Genomic DNA, 18,380 nt, shown 5'->3' with positions numbered 1-18,380 from the left:
CCTTCTGCTTTCTTACCTTCCTCTCTGTCACAGAGGTCTCATGTGAAATACAATATTCTCCCAGCTGACAAGCTCAACACATTGCTTTTTATCGTGCTGAAATGTCACTCTGTACTCAGGCTCCAAGCTCAACTAGATTTTCCAGCCCCTAATAGGACTACTGGGAGAACATCCATCCTAACACAGACCCCCAAGCCCAAAAAAGAAAGACATTAATTGCCACAATACCTTGATTATAGAGATGTTTACAGAATGAAATTAACAACAAAGCAAGGAAGACACTTCTTCTTGGAAGTCAATCCATAAGGAAAAAAAAAATCAATTAAGTGCAACAAATGCAAAAAAGCCAATAATTCACAACAACACGCCTTGAAAGGAACATTACACACATTAAGTGGCAGAAATGGAATGACATGACCAGGTAGGCTGAAACAAAACAGAATTTTCCACTTTGAAAAGTGAACTTTTTCCACCTTTCAGAACCATCAGCAAGTATTTCTCATATTGATCAGAAATAGCCTTCAGTTTATTACTCCTGACTTGGTTTTGCCTTTTTAATGACAATCTCTCAGCTAAAGATGCTGCCTTACCTTTGTTCATATCAATCAACTGCTGCTTCTTCTTCTGTCTCTCCAGCCTCTCGCGCTCTGCCTTCTCCTTGGCCAGCTTGGCCCTCTTGGTTTTCTCCTCCAATTCTCTTCTTTTGTTGTTTTCTTTTAATGCCTCCTGCATTAGAGGAAAGGAATGTGAGTGCCTGTACACTGAGGAGAACCAAAGTAACCTGGTTTGCACAGATGCCGTGCTCTCATGAAATGAGAGGAGAAAAAAACAGGGACTTGACCCAATACTTGGAGCATGCTCAGAAACCTTGGAGGGAACACAGTGCACCACATTATTTGTACATGTGAGAATTATTGATCAGAGCAATGGAAACTGAGATAGCTTTGCATTTATGATGAAGGATAAAAAAGAATTTTTTTTATTTTTTCAGCAGCAACATGTTTGTATTTTTCCCTATTAAGATTGCAAGTCTAGCTTAAACCTGTGCCATGCTCTTAGGAGGGATGAGTGGGGAGGAAACCAAGTGTCCACTATGATGGAAATTCAATCACAAGTGGCTGAAACTCAGGTGCTAGAATTTAAATATAATTCATCAATTTTTTTTGTTGAAATAGCCAGTCTAGATGTCCAAAATTCAGAAAACACAGGAGAAGAAATGGAAAATAGTTGACTTTTTAGATTATAACTAAAAGGTCTCTGAGGTAACAGGTTATATATCTGCTATATATAGCAAATTAAAGATCCAAGACTCCCAAATGCTTCCAAATACAGAATATTCATTCAAGCAAGGGGCAGCATCTTTCAGTGTGCCATTTTTGGAGTTTCCTGAGGTCAAACACCACATTTCAGCCCTGTTTTGCAGAGACTCTGGACACCAGGTGCTGGTACCCACAGCCTCACTCCAAACTGCACCAAGAGCTGCACCAAGAGCTGCACCACTGCCCCACCACAGCCAGCTGCAGCACAAACACCACAAACACCTTTTCTTCCAGAAAAAGAGGCAACTAAAGGGCAAACCCCATGTCTCATCCCTTTTGGTTTTGGACAGTTCTGTCACTGCTCAGTCACACCTGACAGATATTTCATTTTACTGCAGCTGCCCGGGCTGGAATGGGAGGAAATGCCCCCAGCCTTAGGAGAGACAGCAAATAGGAAATGTCATGGTTGCACTGGTGGCTCAGTAGCCACATTGACATTCTGTGATCAGATCACAGATTCCATCACATTTTCTACCAGGAAATCTACAGCAGACTCAACTAAACAAGCTCTAAAGTTATTTTATCTGGAAATTCTCCTTGAGCCCAACTCTATGAGATCTATCTGAAGGAAGATTCAGACTGCACTTCATAAAACAGAATAGATACCAGTGGTGATTAAAAAAAAACAAGAAGCCATTAAAAAAAAAAAAAAAAAAGTTTAATCTTCTTGAAGAACAGCAAAATAAGAAAATACTGATAACTCTGTGTGAGAGTAGCCCTTTTTATCTATCTACACCCATCCACCTCCTGGAATGGACTTGCTTGTTACTTCCCTCCATCAGGCAGTTGGACTCTTAACCATTCCATATTTGTTGTGTCATTTACTGCTGTACATTTAGTCAGAGTTAGATGAAAGCTGGAAATAAATCATTGGCAAGAACATACTCCCACCTGCTATCAAAGTCAGTGCAGAAAGCAAAAGAAATCTATTTTCATCTATATTTATAAGCATACTTTATATTTAAATTAATATTGCTAACACATTTGATCACAGTTTCTCAAAACTGACGGATGATTAATGTAAATAAACAGAATTTTGACTCAGGTGTACAGTGGTTTCTACAGCATTTGCTCTGCCTGAATTATATCAATCCTTTCAGTTCCATTTCCTACAGTTCTACTGCACAGGTTTATTTTTCTCTCTCATGGCATGCTTTTATATTCCCCCAGACCTTTTCTCTTCCAAACATTTGAGTTGCAGTGGATTTCTTCTGATACAGAACAGTGCTATTCCCGATTAGCAGGGATTTTTTGCAACTATCAAATGCCAGTGATCCCCTTTCTGTGTGGTTTTACAGGCTAAATTACTTCACAAGGTAAAGATCAGTTTGAAGACTAAAAATAAAAATAGCTCTGTAATTGGCATTGCTTTTAGAAGAGGGAATAAAAATCTGCAGTTTTGATACTGCAATACAGTCCCACAGTGACAAAGAACTTACTCCTGTTCACAGCAACCTACTAGACAACTAAATTTATTCTCCAATTAAAAGTAAACTAATCTAACAGCCAGGAATCAGACAAAGAAGCAATCCTCTGGTAAGAATAAAAGCCTTCTCAACAGCTTTAGAACACATTTTGAAAAGTACTCATCTAGATGCTGTCTTCTGAAAACATGTAAGTGCATGCAAAAAGGGAAATAATTTTCGAGTGAATCTCAGCAGACAGAAATATTTAAATGCATAAAGCCCTTTTATTGACGTGCTTTTCACGACCCTCTGTTATTTTGGTTGGTGCATAAGGGCAAGCAGTTTTACTAATTCAACAGCAAATTAAAAGTTAGAGAAAGTTTGAGTGGGTTTCCTTTGTTATAATAAAAACAAAACTGAATTATTGTCTCTCCTAGCAGAGCAAAGAGATTCAGCACGGAATATTATCTCTTTTTAAGTGAGTTAGTTGAGGAAGCACATAGTTTGATGTTCCCCCTTGTGTTTATTAGGATTCACTGAAGTGCAGCTCTGGTACTCAGCACTGCCAGTTTACAGCTTGGCTTCCTTAAGAAGCAAATAAAAAATTAATGCATCTCTTGCATTCTGCACATATCTTAAGTTTTGACAGACAAACATATTCACACATCGACACGGTTGTAAATAGACTCTCGAAGGTAAATTATTAAAAACAAGAAGAAAGAAAACAAACTGTAATGCACAAATCTCCCCGGATATTAAAGATGCAGCTGGCTACAAAGCGGTCATGCACCAATAATGAGGGCTGCCTGTGATCCCCCAGGCCTTCCCCAAATTTGCCTTGCAACTGCAAACTATGTCAGCTGAACTTCCAGCAAAATAATCTCCTTCAGCCAGAAGTCGTTAGTCAGATTATCTGGAAGTTAATCTACAGAAATTCAGAGTTAAAATACAGCAGATTGAGCAATCAGTTTACATGTAAAAGGAAGATCTTCCATGGGTGTTCCTTGGAGGATAACACATTTAAATACATTGTTATCCCCACGGAAATAATGGAAAAGAGAGGTAAGGGGCTGGCATTAGACAGGAGCAGACAAATTGAATTCCTGCTGGGTGGCAGTGAAGCACTGAGCAGAGCTTGGACAGTGGCTCCTGCAGCAGGGCCACCCCAGGGACACAAATGTGCTGGGCTTGCCAGGGCAGACTGAGGGCTGGGCAAGGGGAGCTGCTGCTGCCTGGGCAGGGAGGGAGAGGGGTTTGCTGCTGGATGCAAAAGCACCAAAAACTGCCCAGGCAGAGCAGGTTTGCAGTGTGTCCTAAAGCAAATTTAACAGCACCAATGAGAGGCTGCTTGGTATCGCTGAATTACTCGACTGTGTAAGTTGGAATCATTATTAAATGGCCCTTGAGTGGACAGGTTTGGGACTGGTTTTCCTGCTCCTGTCCATCAATATTTGGATAGCAGAATAAACACTCTCACCTCGTTAGGTTATTCCTGACAGAGACCCAGAGCTGAAGTACACACACAAAAACAAAGCTGTATCATGGTCTTTACAAAAAACACACAACTTGAAAACCCCAGGAGAACCAATGTTGTCTGTTTGGGTACAACCCTAAAAGAGAAACCAAGGCCCAGGACAGACCAATTATTGTTTTGTTCCAAAAGCAGTCTTTCTGGATCAAGGAAGAGAAAAATCAGTGTTTTGACACATCATCATGCGAGCACAATCCTTTAGACTTTTTAACAAAAATTCATTCTAAGGCAAGTCTGTAAGAACTGTTCATACAAGAGCCTGAATCCAGTAGAAAAAGTGAATTACTCTTTTTAATAGCAGGACCTTGAATGTGACCTGCTGAAAGGTTTCAAAGTTTCTGCGTAGAAATTCTTGACAGATTTTAAAAGAGACTGTGAGAATTACACCAGTGTACTATATAAGGACAAAATGCAATTAAATAACAAAATAAAAGTGCCTGGCTTGGAAAGATTTTGCAGACTTCCTGAAAGACACAGTTGGTGGACTGTGGAAGGAAGCACTGCAGAGGGTGTGTGGCATTACACTGCAAAGGAATAACAAATGTAGGAAAAAACAACACTGCAGGGACACGCTCCCACAGCTGCAATTTTTAACTCGAGGTTTCTTACACCTTCCACTTCACGCTCCACTCTGTGTTCTGACAGGATTATCCAGTTCCATTAGCCTGCCTGGATTTTCCTACACGTGCCAAGCAAGCAAATATGAACTTCAGGAAGTGAATGAGCTGTAATTGACTCCAACATCAGCACGCTAAATGAAGCTGCAATAATGCAGTGATCAATCTGAAATCACAATTAAGACAAATACGGATTCCAATCATCAAATTATCTTAATAGCATATAGGAACAAACAGAATGATGAGGCTAAGATTACATATGTGAAACAAAACTGTGGAGATTTTAGAGAAGGCAGGTTCATTTAATACAAGAGCTTTTCAGAAATGTCTCAGTGCAGATGTTGGCATCTGCAGCCTGCACACATCAGCTGTGGAAGGGTCTCTCCTGGCCTCAGCATCAGCCCCAAGGGCCTCACTCAGAGCAGGTAATGAAGGCACAGCTTCACAAGAGCTTTTCAACAGCTTAAGCTCTGCCTCAGCCAAAATCCCAAACTATGCTTTGCTTTTAGAGTGGAATGAGGATTCAAAATCCTCATTTAAATATTACAAACTTCCAAAGATAATGCCTGGAAATAATGGCATTTCTCAGTTGGACTCTCTGCTACCAGCACTGAATATAAAACAGAACAAAAACTAAAGAAAACTTTTAAATCCTGTTCCTTTCAAGATTAGGAAATTTAACTTCATGGTTTTCTCTGGACCAACGTTCTTCCTATAACTTTTGAAAATATTCCCTAATCAATGGCATCTCTACCCTGAAACATGGCATCCAGTGCTTTTACCCCATCCACAAAGGCAGCCACCTCAAGAGAGAAACAACTTAGGGCAGAACAAAATCCCAACTCCAACCAGGCAGTTGCTTCTGCACTTGCCAACACAGCGTACTTGAACTCAGTTTAATTTCTTTTATTATTATTTATTTTTTGCACCTTTTGGGGAGCCTCCAAGAGAAATTCCATCCTTGTGTTTTACATCATGAATAAAGCACTTATCTAGCAGCACTAACCCCTTGTAAATAACCTGAGTTACTGCTCCTGTGTGAATTCCACCACCTGCATCCTTTCCTAGCCCACCCCTAATTCCTCATTTGTTCAGGATAATGATTAAAACCCATTCTGCTCAGCACTAGCTGAATGTATACACTCAGGTGAGAACTGGGAGAGCTTACAAAAGGTTTGTATTTCAGGTTTGGGGCAGGGGGGAGGAAGGGCTTGCTGTATATTGCCTGTTAATAAGGACAGTGTTTCACTTCTGCTACCACCTCTTGGGAAATTTCGCTGAAGAAAATACTTCTTGCTCATTATTCTTTATTTTTTCCAAGCTTCCTGCTAGCTGGAAACTGTTATCTTTCAGGCTGCATTAAAGAACTGTTACTTTTTAGGCAGAAGGGATGAAGTGTATTCCCAGACAAATAACCAGAGAGAACAATGAATAAATAGAGCCTTTCTTTTAAACCACTCCTGAATTACAAACTCAATTTATGAGTTTGAAAGCTGGGGATTTAGCCTGACTATGCAGTGTATTTCATGGCAAATCAGATGTTTATTACATATTTATTTATGTATTGCAGATTCAGTGAGTTGTATTATTGTAGCAAATGACCTGCTGCATTCCAGGGACACTTCAAAAAAGCCACCACAAAAACCACTCCTGAGTCACAGAGCTTGAAAATTCCTTTGAAGCAAGTAATAAACAAACAAATATTAGGAAGAAGGAAGGGTCTTACAGGTACATTTATACTCAGGACACCAAATCCACTGTGGGAAAACCTGTTTGGAATGAAGGCAACATAACAGATGTTCTTGTCCTGTCTGGTTCAGGGCATCAATCTGACAGAATCCTGGAGCCCAGAGTAGTGGGCACCAATAAAGAGTGTTCACTTGGCTGATCATTTAATGTGCCTCCTCATTTTGGGGAGATTTTCACTTTGTGGATGTTGCACTGCAGGGCACACAGCGGCCATCAATCAATAGCAGTGTTGATCCAAAAGGACAATTTATTTCACTGGTGTTTTACCAAACCCATCTCTCATTCTGCCACCTGATCAGTTACTCACATCTGCTTAAACACTGCCTGAAACTGGAACACAGCCCTGGTTCTCTACGTACATTTCTAATGTACTTTAAGATTTCATTCCTTATTCAAAGAGCTGCATTTACACAAATGTGAGGGAGCAGTCAGCACTGATAAAACTGTCTACCAGATAAAAAAATATCACTCCACTGAACAAAACAGCCTCTCTGCATTTCATGCAACTAGACCCAAAAATCCCTTTTCCTGCCTCAAAAACAACTGTGTCTTTTTAGGCTCAAAACTCACCATCTGCATTAAAAGAAAGCCGAGAGAGCAAACAAAATCTAAAACATTGAAAAACTGGGTTTTTAAATGAAAAAGAAAAAAAGGGATTTTTTTTTAAAAAAAGGAAAACTTTTTAAGAAAAAAGGAAATTTTCCTATCTAGTGCTGAGGTGCATATTTCATGCAACTTCCACAGCACAATCAGCCTGAAAGGAAGTTTATGTCCATTTACAGATGTAGGCATGACAGATTTGGTGGATGTTTTTAAATCCTCTGCCACCAACACAAATAAAACATTCAGAAAGTGACAGCCTGAAAACATTACAGGTCACTTGATTCAGAGTGTGAGAGAGCAAGTTAAAGGGAAGAAATGGAAAAGAACAAACTGGCATCTTGCTCCAGGCAACTGATTAATCATTATTTGATAGGAGCCTGATCCTTTTGGGCTGGATGTTGTATCAGGTTGCAGTTGTCCTCAAGGACAATGGAAATTTGTGTTTACTTTCAGTGGAATAAAGGACTAAAATTCTAACAAAAATATTCCTTTTTCAGAAGAATAAGGGACTAAAATTCTAAAAAAATATTTCTTCTTCAGAAGAGTTCTAAATATTAAATAAATGTTATTATTCAGTGGATCTTTAACTGCAAAGAGGAAAAAAAAAAGAAAACCCACAACAAACCACCCTTCTTGCTACTTTTTATTCAATTTCTCTGCAGTCAGCAGCTCCAAGAGAATACACCTTTTTCTTTATTCTTCAGCCTTGAGTTTGACTCGAGTTCCACTGGCAAAGGAAAATCCTGTGGAAATGCTGTAGTAAATTCCTGTGATACTCCAGCAACCTGGAGAACTTTGGAACCTCCAAACTGAACTGGCTCATGGCACAAGAAAGGAGCTTTATCCAACAGACAGCCACTAGCAAGAACATAAAATGACAAAGAGGAAAAAATGAGCCACCAGTAGCTATAAAATATCTGGAATTATCCTTCAGCCAATCACCCAAGCACTGGAAGAAGTTGGGGAGGCATTACAGCCACGTGAGCAGACAAATGTGACACGTGTGCCTGCTCCAGGGAATGCTTGGAGATGTCCTCTACCCCCAGTCTTATCTGATTCTCTTGAATTCTTATCAGTGCTTATTACTTTCTCAAAGTAAATCCCACAGATTAAAGGAATTTCAGCACATTTTTCCTCTGGGGAAATTTCATGTTGCAGAAAATCTTAATTCTTTTTTTTAAATTTTTTTGCCCCTTGTAGAAGGAAAAAAAAACATCCTTCACTGTGAACTTTTAATGTTTGCCCTAGTCCATTAAAACTGATTCATTACATTGCTAAAATATCAAAGTTGAGTTAAATTTGGCTCAATCTTATCCACAGTTGAGCTGTCACCTTACACACTGGAGGACAATATGAGCAAAATCTAAATAATTCTGGAAACCTTCACCCAACTTCCTGCTGTGGAGCAAAACAAAAAATTAAGCATAACAGAAAAAAAACAGAGATACAAGGAAAGAATTAAAACTGGGAGGAAAAAAACAATCTGTAAGAAAATACATAACATTTTGCAGGTATTACTCACCAAGAACAGAGTTCTGAAGTTGCTCAGATCACCAAAGAATTCTTCTATGCTTATTGCTTTGGGATCAAAGGTGAAGTATTCTCCCAAATTTTCATACAGTTTTGTCATGTTGTTGTGCATGTTGGACAGTTTTTCATATTGTTCTCGGGCACTCTCAGCAAAGCTGTGAGGTTTTGTCAAGGAAAATGACTCAAGTGCAGCAGAAATAAAGTATAAAAAACCCCAGTAAATAAAGGAGACAGTACACAAGCAAAGAGCTCTCAGTACAAAGCTTACAGCTGCAAAATGTGCAGGTGCTTCCAATATGGCATTTTTACAAATTAATATTATTAGCAATATTAATATTATCATTTTATGAATTACTATTATTAATGTCTGCAAGTTCATACCAACACTTCCATTGAATGATCCCTTTCCAATGGTGAAGATTTGCCACTGACAGAGAATACAACTTGCTCTATAAAATGTTTTAATCCTGTAGGCCTCTTTAATTGAAGAGATGAACAATTTTACAAAATGAATTCTATGAAAGCACACAGTGAAATTTATTTTGCTGTGAGAATCTGTGATCTCACTGCTCCAGTGAAGCCACATCCCCCACCTCACACACATATTTTGTAGGTAAAATGTGCATAACTACCAATGACAAAATCATACAGAATGACATCTCATTTTCTTTGCCTTCTATTACAAAATTCTGCTCTGTGGATTCTTTCCTGCCCAGCCACACAGTTCATGCCTCAGGCTGCCTGTACTGGGTTCACTTTTTGAGACACATCTCAACTCTGTAATTTCAGCCAACTTACAAAAATGAAATATCCACCCACCCGTCCCAGCAAAGTGACAAACAGCTTTGAGAAATTATTAGTGAGAAAAACACCATGGAACAACAGAACCTTGGTTTTTTAAGGAAGCCTAGAAATGAGACTGAGATTGCTGAGATCTCAGCAGCCATCATTAAAGGTTTGACATAATGCTTTTAAATAGAAAAATGTGGTGCTTTTTTTTCCCTGCATGGGAAAAAAAAAAAAAAAAAAGAGACAATTATTTTGCAAATAGAGGAAGGGTGCAAGCTACTAAAGGAAATATTGGTTTGCCTCAAAGCAAGTGCAAGTTAGTCTGCCCTTTTCTTCTGTGGGGTTGTTTGGAGCCACAAAGTCACAAATCACTGGGAAAACCACATCTGCTCCAGGATTAAAGCAGCTCTGCTGACAGTGGATGGAGGCTGATGGAAGAATAAAGGACACGAGAGATTCCCTGAGCTGCAGAAACCCTGCAGCCCGTGGCTTCTCCCTCTAGAGCTCCTTCCATGAGAATTCTGGAGGGGAACAGGGCAGAGCTGCCCCTCTCATTTCAGAGCCTGCTGGAGCCACATTTCTGATCACACACCTCTGCAGAACAACAGCCAGCCTGCAAACCACACAGGGGCCAGAGACACGCAGAGAAATCCTAAAAAAAAACCCCATTTCTTTTTGAGATTAGACTAAACCCAGAAGGGATCCTGCAGAAAACAGTCAGCAAACTGCAGAATGAAGCATGGAAATTGAGGTGGATGTTCTGCTCACAGCGTTCCTGTAGCTCCTGGATGCTGCTGAGGACCTCAAGGCTGCCCCTGCACAAGCTGCAGGCAAGCACAACAGAGCTGAAAAAACCTTCCATTGGAAAGGGGCCAAATATCCCACCTGGATGTGCCCATTTTATTGAAGGGAGAGTACATAAATAAACAGTTAAAAACTGGTTCTTAAAAGTATGATCGAAAACTTTATCAATATCAAATTTTCCAAGCAATCCTCTCAACTAAAGCCTCGGCAGCCTAAGAGCAAAGGTGCCAGCTCCTGAAGTTCATTTAGAAACAGAAACCCTCTCAGTGATGGATATTAATTTACAAAATCAAGATTTTGAAACAATATCTGCCTGTATAGTGCCACAGCAGTGGCAACAGCTCATTCTCAGTTTATTGAAAACAAGTTTAACCTGCTTGATTAGAATTTCAAGCTTGGACTGTTGAGCTGCTCATCTCAAGATAAACCTGGTGCAGTTCAGTCTTCAGTGACATTTAACTGCACAAAAGGAAATGAAAGTTTAATGGCAAGAATACATTAAATAGGTAATAATGGCACATTACTGAATTATTGAGCACAGTCTAAAATTTTCAGAAAAACACAAATTGCCTTAGAGTCAGCAGATTGCTGTCGTGAGCAACTCACCAAAAAGAAATCCATATAAATTTACAAATTAATTCAGTGGATCCTTTAAAAACAATCTTACATTATGTAATACAAACCCCAAAATGATTGAAAAGTCTGAAAAAAAGGAAAATACTTGGACAATTCCAGATTTGCAGCCTGTTCTTGGAGACAAGAGCTCCCAGCTCTGCACTGATGTTGCACTCACATAACAAATAACAACAGTAAGCACTAAAACACCCCAGTGCTGCTACTGAAAGGAGATATTTTAAAGCACCCCTCCAGAAATAGACACTGTAATTTCAACATTATTATTTTTTATCTATTAAGTACCAAACTGCAAGCAAGAAATATCTTTAACAGATGGCCTGCAAGACAAAGGGATGTCAGCAAGACGGATGAACGGGGTGAGCCAAGAGAGAATTGAGGATTTCAACTGTGCTTAATTTTGAAGAAGACAAGGCAGAGCTGTAAAGACAATAGTTCCCAGTCATAGAGCATGCAATATTAACAAAGCTACTGTCACACTCTGTGTGCTTCATCCAACCTTCCTACGTCTAAAATATTACTAGTTTAAAACATCCCCTTGAAATGTAGTGATTCAGCCAATGGAGTGATTCCAGGGAGCACAGCCAGATGTGCCAACACCATTTCATGAAAAAATTCGTGAGGAATGTGAGGTGTGTAACAGCAATCCTTAATTCCAACGGTTTTCCTGGAGAGACTGAAGCTTTACCAAGTGCTCATTTAAAAACTCTAAGCTTGGTTTCACTCTGGCCACTCCAAACCAAACCAAAAATCACAGATTTTTTTCACTAGCAAGTTTAGGGGTGCTTGTTCAAGTAGCAGAAAATACTTTATTCAGAAGCTTGGTTTTTCCACATTTTCTTGCATACCACTGCAGAGCAGGATTCTGGCTTGAGGAAGCACCAGGCTAAATATCTGTTTTAACTTGTTAGAAGAGAAAGTTTGAGTCAATGGTGTCATCTTTAATGAAGGATGCACAAGAGCTCTTAGTTTCTAATCTCCCAGCTCATTCATAATAGAGCATTCTTTGAATTGATCTGTGGCAATGCAAACAGAACTTATTAACTGAAGACAGAAATTCAGCTTTAATAGCACTAAGTCATTTCCACTGATAGCTCTATTTTCACCTGCTATCAGGATGTAAACACATGCTAACAATTTCATCACTCACTCCATCCATAATGCATCTCTGTGACTGCACAGCAGCCAAGACTTCTGCAGCATACACAGATAATTATGAATCACAATTATATCCCTAATCTTTTCCTCCTGTTGGAAGCCTTTGCAAAAACAAAACAAAGCAAAACCCTGCAGAACTCTTCATTGCAATACACTTCACCCTACCCAAATCAGAACCCAAAGAAGCCAAGAGCCATAGCAGGAGCCCAACTTTATCTGTGTGCACAAAATCATGTGCTTCTGAAAAGCTTAAAAATTCCCTAATAAAATACTATAAAAAGCTCAGTGTGAGAATTTCTCTCTCATTACAAAGCAAATTACCTCATCATTCAGAGTTTGACAGAATAGCTCAGGAAAAAACCCAGACAAAGCAAACCACAGTGGATTCTGAGCTGTCTTGGAGCAAGGAGGGCTCTTCCTCCCTCTTTGTTCCATTAGTACCTGAAATTATCATTAACTCTCAGAATTATGTAACACAACTGCATTCATTGTAAAAAGACAGGAATTCAGTGGGTTTTGTGTTTGTGGGAATGAAGCACAGGAAGGTCACAACCATCCAGGAACGACCCTGGCTGGACCTGCTCCTTCTCCCAAAATCTCAGAATAACGATTAATTCACGTTAATTAGGATGAAGCTTTCTGACTTGTGCTTAAATGGCCATAAAACTTTCATCTTGGTAAACACTAAAAAATCAGTCAGTGTTTACTTCCTCCCAGCTCTAAGCAATCAATTCAGTTCCTAACTTTGCTGCATTCAAACTTCTCTATAATGAAAAGACAATTTCCATTGATTCCACCGCATTGCTATGCACAGGAGAAAGCTTTTGTCAACATCATTTCAGTATTACTTTTTTATTTATAATTCTGTTAACAAGGACACAAAGATCACTGCTCGATTCTCTAAAAGTCCCAGAGGAAGTCTCTGGGCAAAAACTGATAAACAAGGGCCTACTTTATAAAATATTCAGTCCAAGGAGCAAAGCCCCACAGAACTTAAAACTTGAACTGTTTCAAACTGGGAAAGTTGGCTTCAAGCTTGAGGTGGCAAATTAAGAATTTCCTGTGGTAGCAAAAAGAAAACTTTAAAAATAAATAAGAGCACTTGGCTCTTCAAAGAGAGCACAAAAAAAAATCAAAATTTCTAAAGTCACAGGCTAGAGAAAAGGCAAGATCTTATCTATATTAAAAAAAAAAAAAACCACTCCAAAATTAGAGCTAGGCATTAACCTAAATGAACCTGAACTGGGTTCAGTTGTGGGTTTTATTATTCAAAGAAAAAAAAAAAGTTGCTCAACTCAGAAATTTTTTCCTGTTATTGGCACAGAGAAATAATCCCTGAATTCCATACACCTGTTTTAAAGAGAGAGTTTTTAAAAGCTCTACAAACCCCTGAAAACAAACCAAACCTTTCATCCTGGCAAAAGCAACACTTTATCTCCACTGATGCCATCACCATCAGAACTTTGCATCTGCCTTCACAGTGCCTGACAACAAAAATCATCTAGTCCTTAATTCTCAGTTGTGATATTCTGATTTTTAAATAATTTCAAACAGTATGAGGAGTGGTATTCGTAGCTTTTTTTCCAAACTCAAATATCTGTTTTATTTTGTGGTGGCAAAAAATTAATCACTATTCCTGCATTAATTAGAAGGCAACACAGAGAACATGATAGTCAAGCATATATCAGACAGAAAATGTTGCCAGAGTAATGGATTTGTAGCGTCCCTTCCCTGGAGAACAATTAGATAAAAATCTCTTTAGATGAATAAAAACAAGAAGGAAACAACGGAAATGCAGCTTGTACAAAAGAAATGCTGCTGTAAAATTTGTTTTGCATATTATATTCAAATTAGTTGTGGCTGTTTCAAATAACACGAAGTGTTGACATGCTCTAACAACATTAAAAATCAGTTTTTAGGTGTTTCAGCAAAAGCCTGGTGGCCACTCCTAGAAATATTCTATTACCTCAGGATCACACAATCCAGTGCCTTAAACAATAATTACAGCTTGGTGTGCCCTGAATCTTTCAGGGAAGCTGCAGCCACCTTCCCTCTCTTTGATCATGCAGCTTTTCCTCACTTCAGCTGGGTTTAATTAATGTCTGAGCTGTCACTGCACCTGCTTTTCACAAGCTTCAATCAGACTTGATGGTTACTTCAGGGAGAGGAAGTTTTTGGTAAAGGTTGGGGAAGGAAAGGAGAAATTCCCCCCTGTATTTTTAGGTTTCCTTTAGGGCTGCCATGGCAGAAATCCTGAATTTCTCATTTTGAGAAATCTGAAAAAACTGCTGATTATACAATCTTTCAAGAGCCCAGATGTTCCAAATCAAGGAGGAATTTTATGTCACTTGGGAAAAAAAAAATAAAAACAGCACAGAATACCTTTATTCAAACTGAGATTTGTTTAGCACAAACAACTGTTGCAATGAATGTTCACAAACTCAAGCACAGGAGAAAATCAAAGTGAAAGTCTACACTAAAATGACTTTATTTTGCAGGTGCCTATGTAAAACCACACATCAAATATGATTTGAGTAAGGTGGTGTATGTCCCTCCACTCCTCTTTCCCCTCCAGACATGGTCTCACATTTTTGGGATTAATAACTTTTTGGGCAGTTATAGCTGCACACAAACAGCCCTGGCCCCAGTGACTGGGGTCAAACCAAGGAAAAGTCAGGAAAGTGAAGTTATCCCTCAACATTCTATCTCAGACAACAGGCACTTGAAAATATCCCTTAAAGAACTCTTCTGGGCAGAGGGAAAAGCCAAGAGCAGACTCACAGGCAATGAGGATCTGAAACCCAGCTTTCCTTTACCCACAGGCACCTCCTGGTGCTCAGTGACATCCTTCCCCTCCAAAACACTTGAGCCTTGGAAAAAAAAATAAAAGTTTCTGTTTGGAGTGTGGAGAAGTGTGGAGGGCAAAAAGCAGCTCCATCAACACCAAGAGCTTTGCCAAAGCAGAATCTCAGGACACTTTGATTTTGGTATCTAAAAGCTGCAGCTCCAGGGATTTATAGAGTGCACTTCCCCTTCAATTTCTGATTTTAAAATAAGCATACAATAATTAGGGAATGGATTTCTAATGGATTATCACTCTAATAAAGCACAGTCCTTTACAAAAAATATCTTTCAGTGATCTAGACAACTTGGTTTAATATAAATTTAAGGATGAAAGCCCAGTTTCCCCCAGGCAATGCTTCACAATCAAGGAGCCATTAAATCTCTGGTACATGTAGAGAAGTAAATTTGTGTTCATGGAATTTTTATCTATGGAATCTTTACCTGATTTTCTGCCCTGTATAATTTTCCATGTGCTGTGGACTCCTGTCAAAGCTCTCTGTCCCCAGCCAGCCCACACAGGCTCTTTTTATTCTCTCCTCCTTCCCTGTCCCTCTCTGGATCCTGCTCAGCTCTGCAGCACAATTTAGGGGATGTCTCAGGGTGCAGAACAGAACAGAGCTCCCTCCTGGGGCACGGCTCCATCACCTTAGGGATTCACCCAAAAATCCAGCAGAGATCTCTGACCTGAACTCTGCAATTAAATGTACAAAAGTCCGTTCTATACAATTTACAGGACATATGTTGTTCAGGAAATAAAAATTAGAAAACTGAGGGAGTGGAAGCTCTCGACTGTCACACAGCTACACCTCTGCACATCATTCTGCCTCCCCATGTGTGACATTTACCAATTTCCTCCTTATTCCCACTGCAAAGGAATGTAAGACATCTGTACACTTCTGTTCACAGAATTCTCACTACAACCCAATATGAAAGAATCAATATAATCCTGTGTCTCCTCGTATCAGGGCTTTCCTTTGTAAAAAGGAATGAAAATCTGAAGGTAGAAATAAACTGTCAAAGAAAATTGATATTGTGCTTTGCATAACACAATTTTCATTTATAATGCTCCAAAGTTCTTGTATTTTAAACTATTAACTTTATGAAAACTCTGCCTTAGTCCAGACCTGTAAAAACAGAAAGGATCATTTTCCAAAGGGATTTATCTTTTTTTTTTTCTTTACTGACATCAAATAGTTGTAAGAGAAATGAACATTGTGCAGTAAAACATGACACGTTATTAGGTGCTTTTCAAATTCAATCCAAGCAAAGATTATACCTAAATAATCCTATAGTTATCACCTGGAACACGGTGAGCATTTTCACTTTGCTTTAAGATGGATCAAAGAGGAAAAAAAATAAAGAAAGGAAATATTATGTGATAGGAAAGGGAGTGGAAAGTTCTTTAAAAAGCACTGTTGAGTCTGGCAAGACAAGAGATTTAATTCTTTCTGTACAAGGGGCAAACAAGGAGAGAAAACCCCTTTAAAGAGCAACAGCAAGGTAACAAAAAATGAGTCCCCAGAGACCCAGCTGAACTGGGTAAATTCACCATCTGGGAAGGTTTACAAAAGCTTTTATTAGACATGACTGAGGGCATATAAACACGAGGTTTTAGGTTAGTTCACAGATTCAATATTCCTATAAAAATCAGAGGATTTTTCATGAAGATGAATTACTAACACTTTTCTTTCATATTTTTTTGCCTCTGTGTATTCTCCTCCCCCAGGCCTGCCCCCAGGTATTTCTGTGAGGTTCCACCACCCTCCCAGCCCTCCTTTCAACCCTGCCCAACAATTTTCAGTGCCCTGACTTCTCTGGTGTATGGCATCTACACAAACATAAACCCATGAAATCAACCCTCTCACAGTGCCATCTCTGCGCCACAAAATAAAGAACACCCCTTAGCAAATATTCAAATTAATTAATTTTACTTTATGAGGAACAAATTGTTATTACTGCCATTCCTACTGTGTTGACTTTCTGGATTTTTACCTCATAAAAAAGAGCAGACAGTGCACAATTTATCCTGCCAAAACCCACATCCTCCTAGATGCACAAGTCCATTACTGTTTTTCTCCATTTTTCTCCATTAGAGTGGAGAAAAACCTCACCAAAGTTTTTCCTCACATTATTAGGTCTTGATTCCTGATCCACAAACCATCCATGTTTTGCTTTTTTTGCACGGGAATTATTTACTGATTTTTTTATCTGGTAATTTAGACTAAATTTTGTTACAGACTCTCTCTGAAGGAGGCAGATAAAAATGGATTTCCCACCAGCCCCTGAAGACCCTGAATGATCCCTTATTTGCTGAACATTTTGTTACCTCTCATCTGGCTGTGTTCACACCCCTAAGGCAGCCTGGAGTCTGAGGCTGAGCTTGTCTCAAAGCAAATCAACAATTTTCACATTACTGGTCAAGCACTGAAACACTGATTTACTAATAGCTCCCTCTTGGCTTATATCTTGTTTTCTTCATAAAAGAATGGAATATCTCATGATCAATTATGCAGGCCTGGGTAGAATTCTTTTCCCAACAATGAACATAAAGATATTGAAATACATAAATATAATAAAGGGAACAAAACCAGGTACCAAGCAGAGTACTGTAAAAAACTCATATTAGGATAAAAATAAACATCTGGAATCTTGCCAGATGAGACCTGACCAATTTAAAGTTTTTCAAATTCCATTTCACCGAGCAACGTGCAGGCTCCATCAAATGAAACAATTCACCTGAAATATCTCAACAGCACGCCTGGTACTTCATGGTTTGCAATAAAACCAGACTAACAATTCTTTGGATGCTTAGTGCACCACAGAGGAAAATACAGAATTTCAGTATACCTTAAGGAGAATTTCATACTTGGAGTGATTAAACCTCCCTACACACACACAAACAGAATCACCCACGTTCAGCCCAGAAGCTTCACCAGGGCTCGTTAAAGCTGAGAAAAAGAGGCTGTAAAACAAAGCTCTAGGTTTGGAATGATGGGGTGGTGCTCTGGCTCGAGACAACCCTGCTACTCCACACACCCCACAAGAAGCCCTTGTGATTCCAGGCTGACTTTTAAAACTTGGAGATTTAGCAGAAGGCAGGTTGACAGTCCTTTCCACCAGGATTTCTCACATCCCTCTTAGAATTTACTCAGGATAAACAAAGCAGAGGGCAGAAAAACGAATGCTAGAACTGCTGAAACCTGAATTCCTCAGGCATCTCCCACCACAGAAATGTTCACGTTATCCTGCCTCTCAGTAGGGAAACTGGACTTGACCAAGCAGAAGGAGATTAAAGTTGTTTTTCCACAAGGTTAAACTCATCTTTAATTGGGAAATATCTAATTCTACCAGCGTTACAGCTTAGTAACCATGCATGCTCAAAGCACAAGAGGAAATG

The 18,380-nt window shown here is 39.2% G+C and overlaps 1 protein-coding gene across 1 annotated transcript in view; it reads right to left on the bottom strand.

The window, feature by feature from the left end:
- DIAPH2 (diaphanous related formin 2) overlaps positions 1 to 18,380 on the bottom strand; it is a 175,761-nt gene that overhangs the window by 65,810 nt on the left and 91,571 nt on the right. Inside the window, exons 25-26 of the mRNA XM_053955415.1 lie at positions 8,748 to 8,912; positions 591 to 726 (exon numbers count right to left, since the gene is read on the bottom strand). Coding sequence (XP_053811390.1) covers positions 591 to 726; positions 8,748 to 8,912 — 301 coding nt within the window. The remainder of the gene's footprint in view (positions 1 to 590; positions 727 to 8,747; positions 8,913 to 18,380) is intronic.

This window comes from Vidua chalybeata, chromosome 14, assembly GCF_026979565.1.
Source record: "Vidua chalybeata isolate OUT-0048 chromosome 14, bVidCha1 merged haplotype, whole genome shotgun sequence".
NCBI classification, from domain to species: Eukaryota; Metazoa; Chordata; class Aves; order Passeriformes; family Viduidae; genus Vidua; species Vidua chalybeata.
Note: the sequence above shows the minus strand (reverse complement) of the source record. Positions and strands in the feature narration are given on the sequence as shown.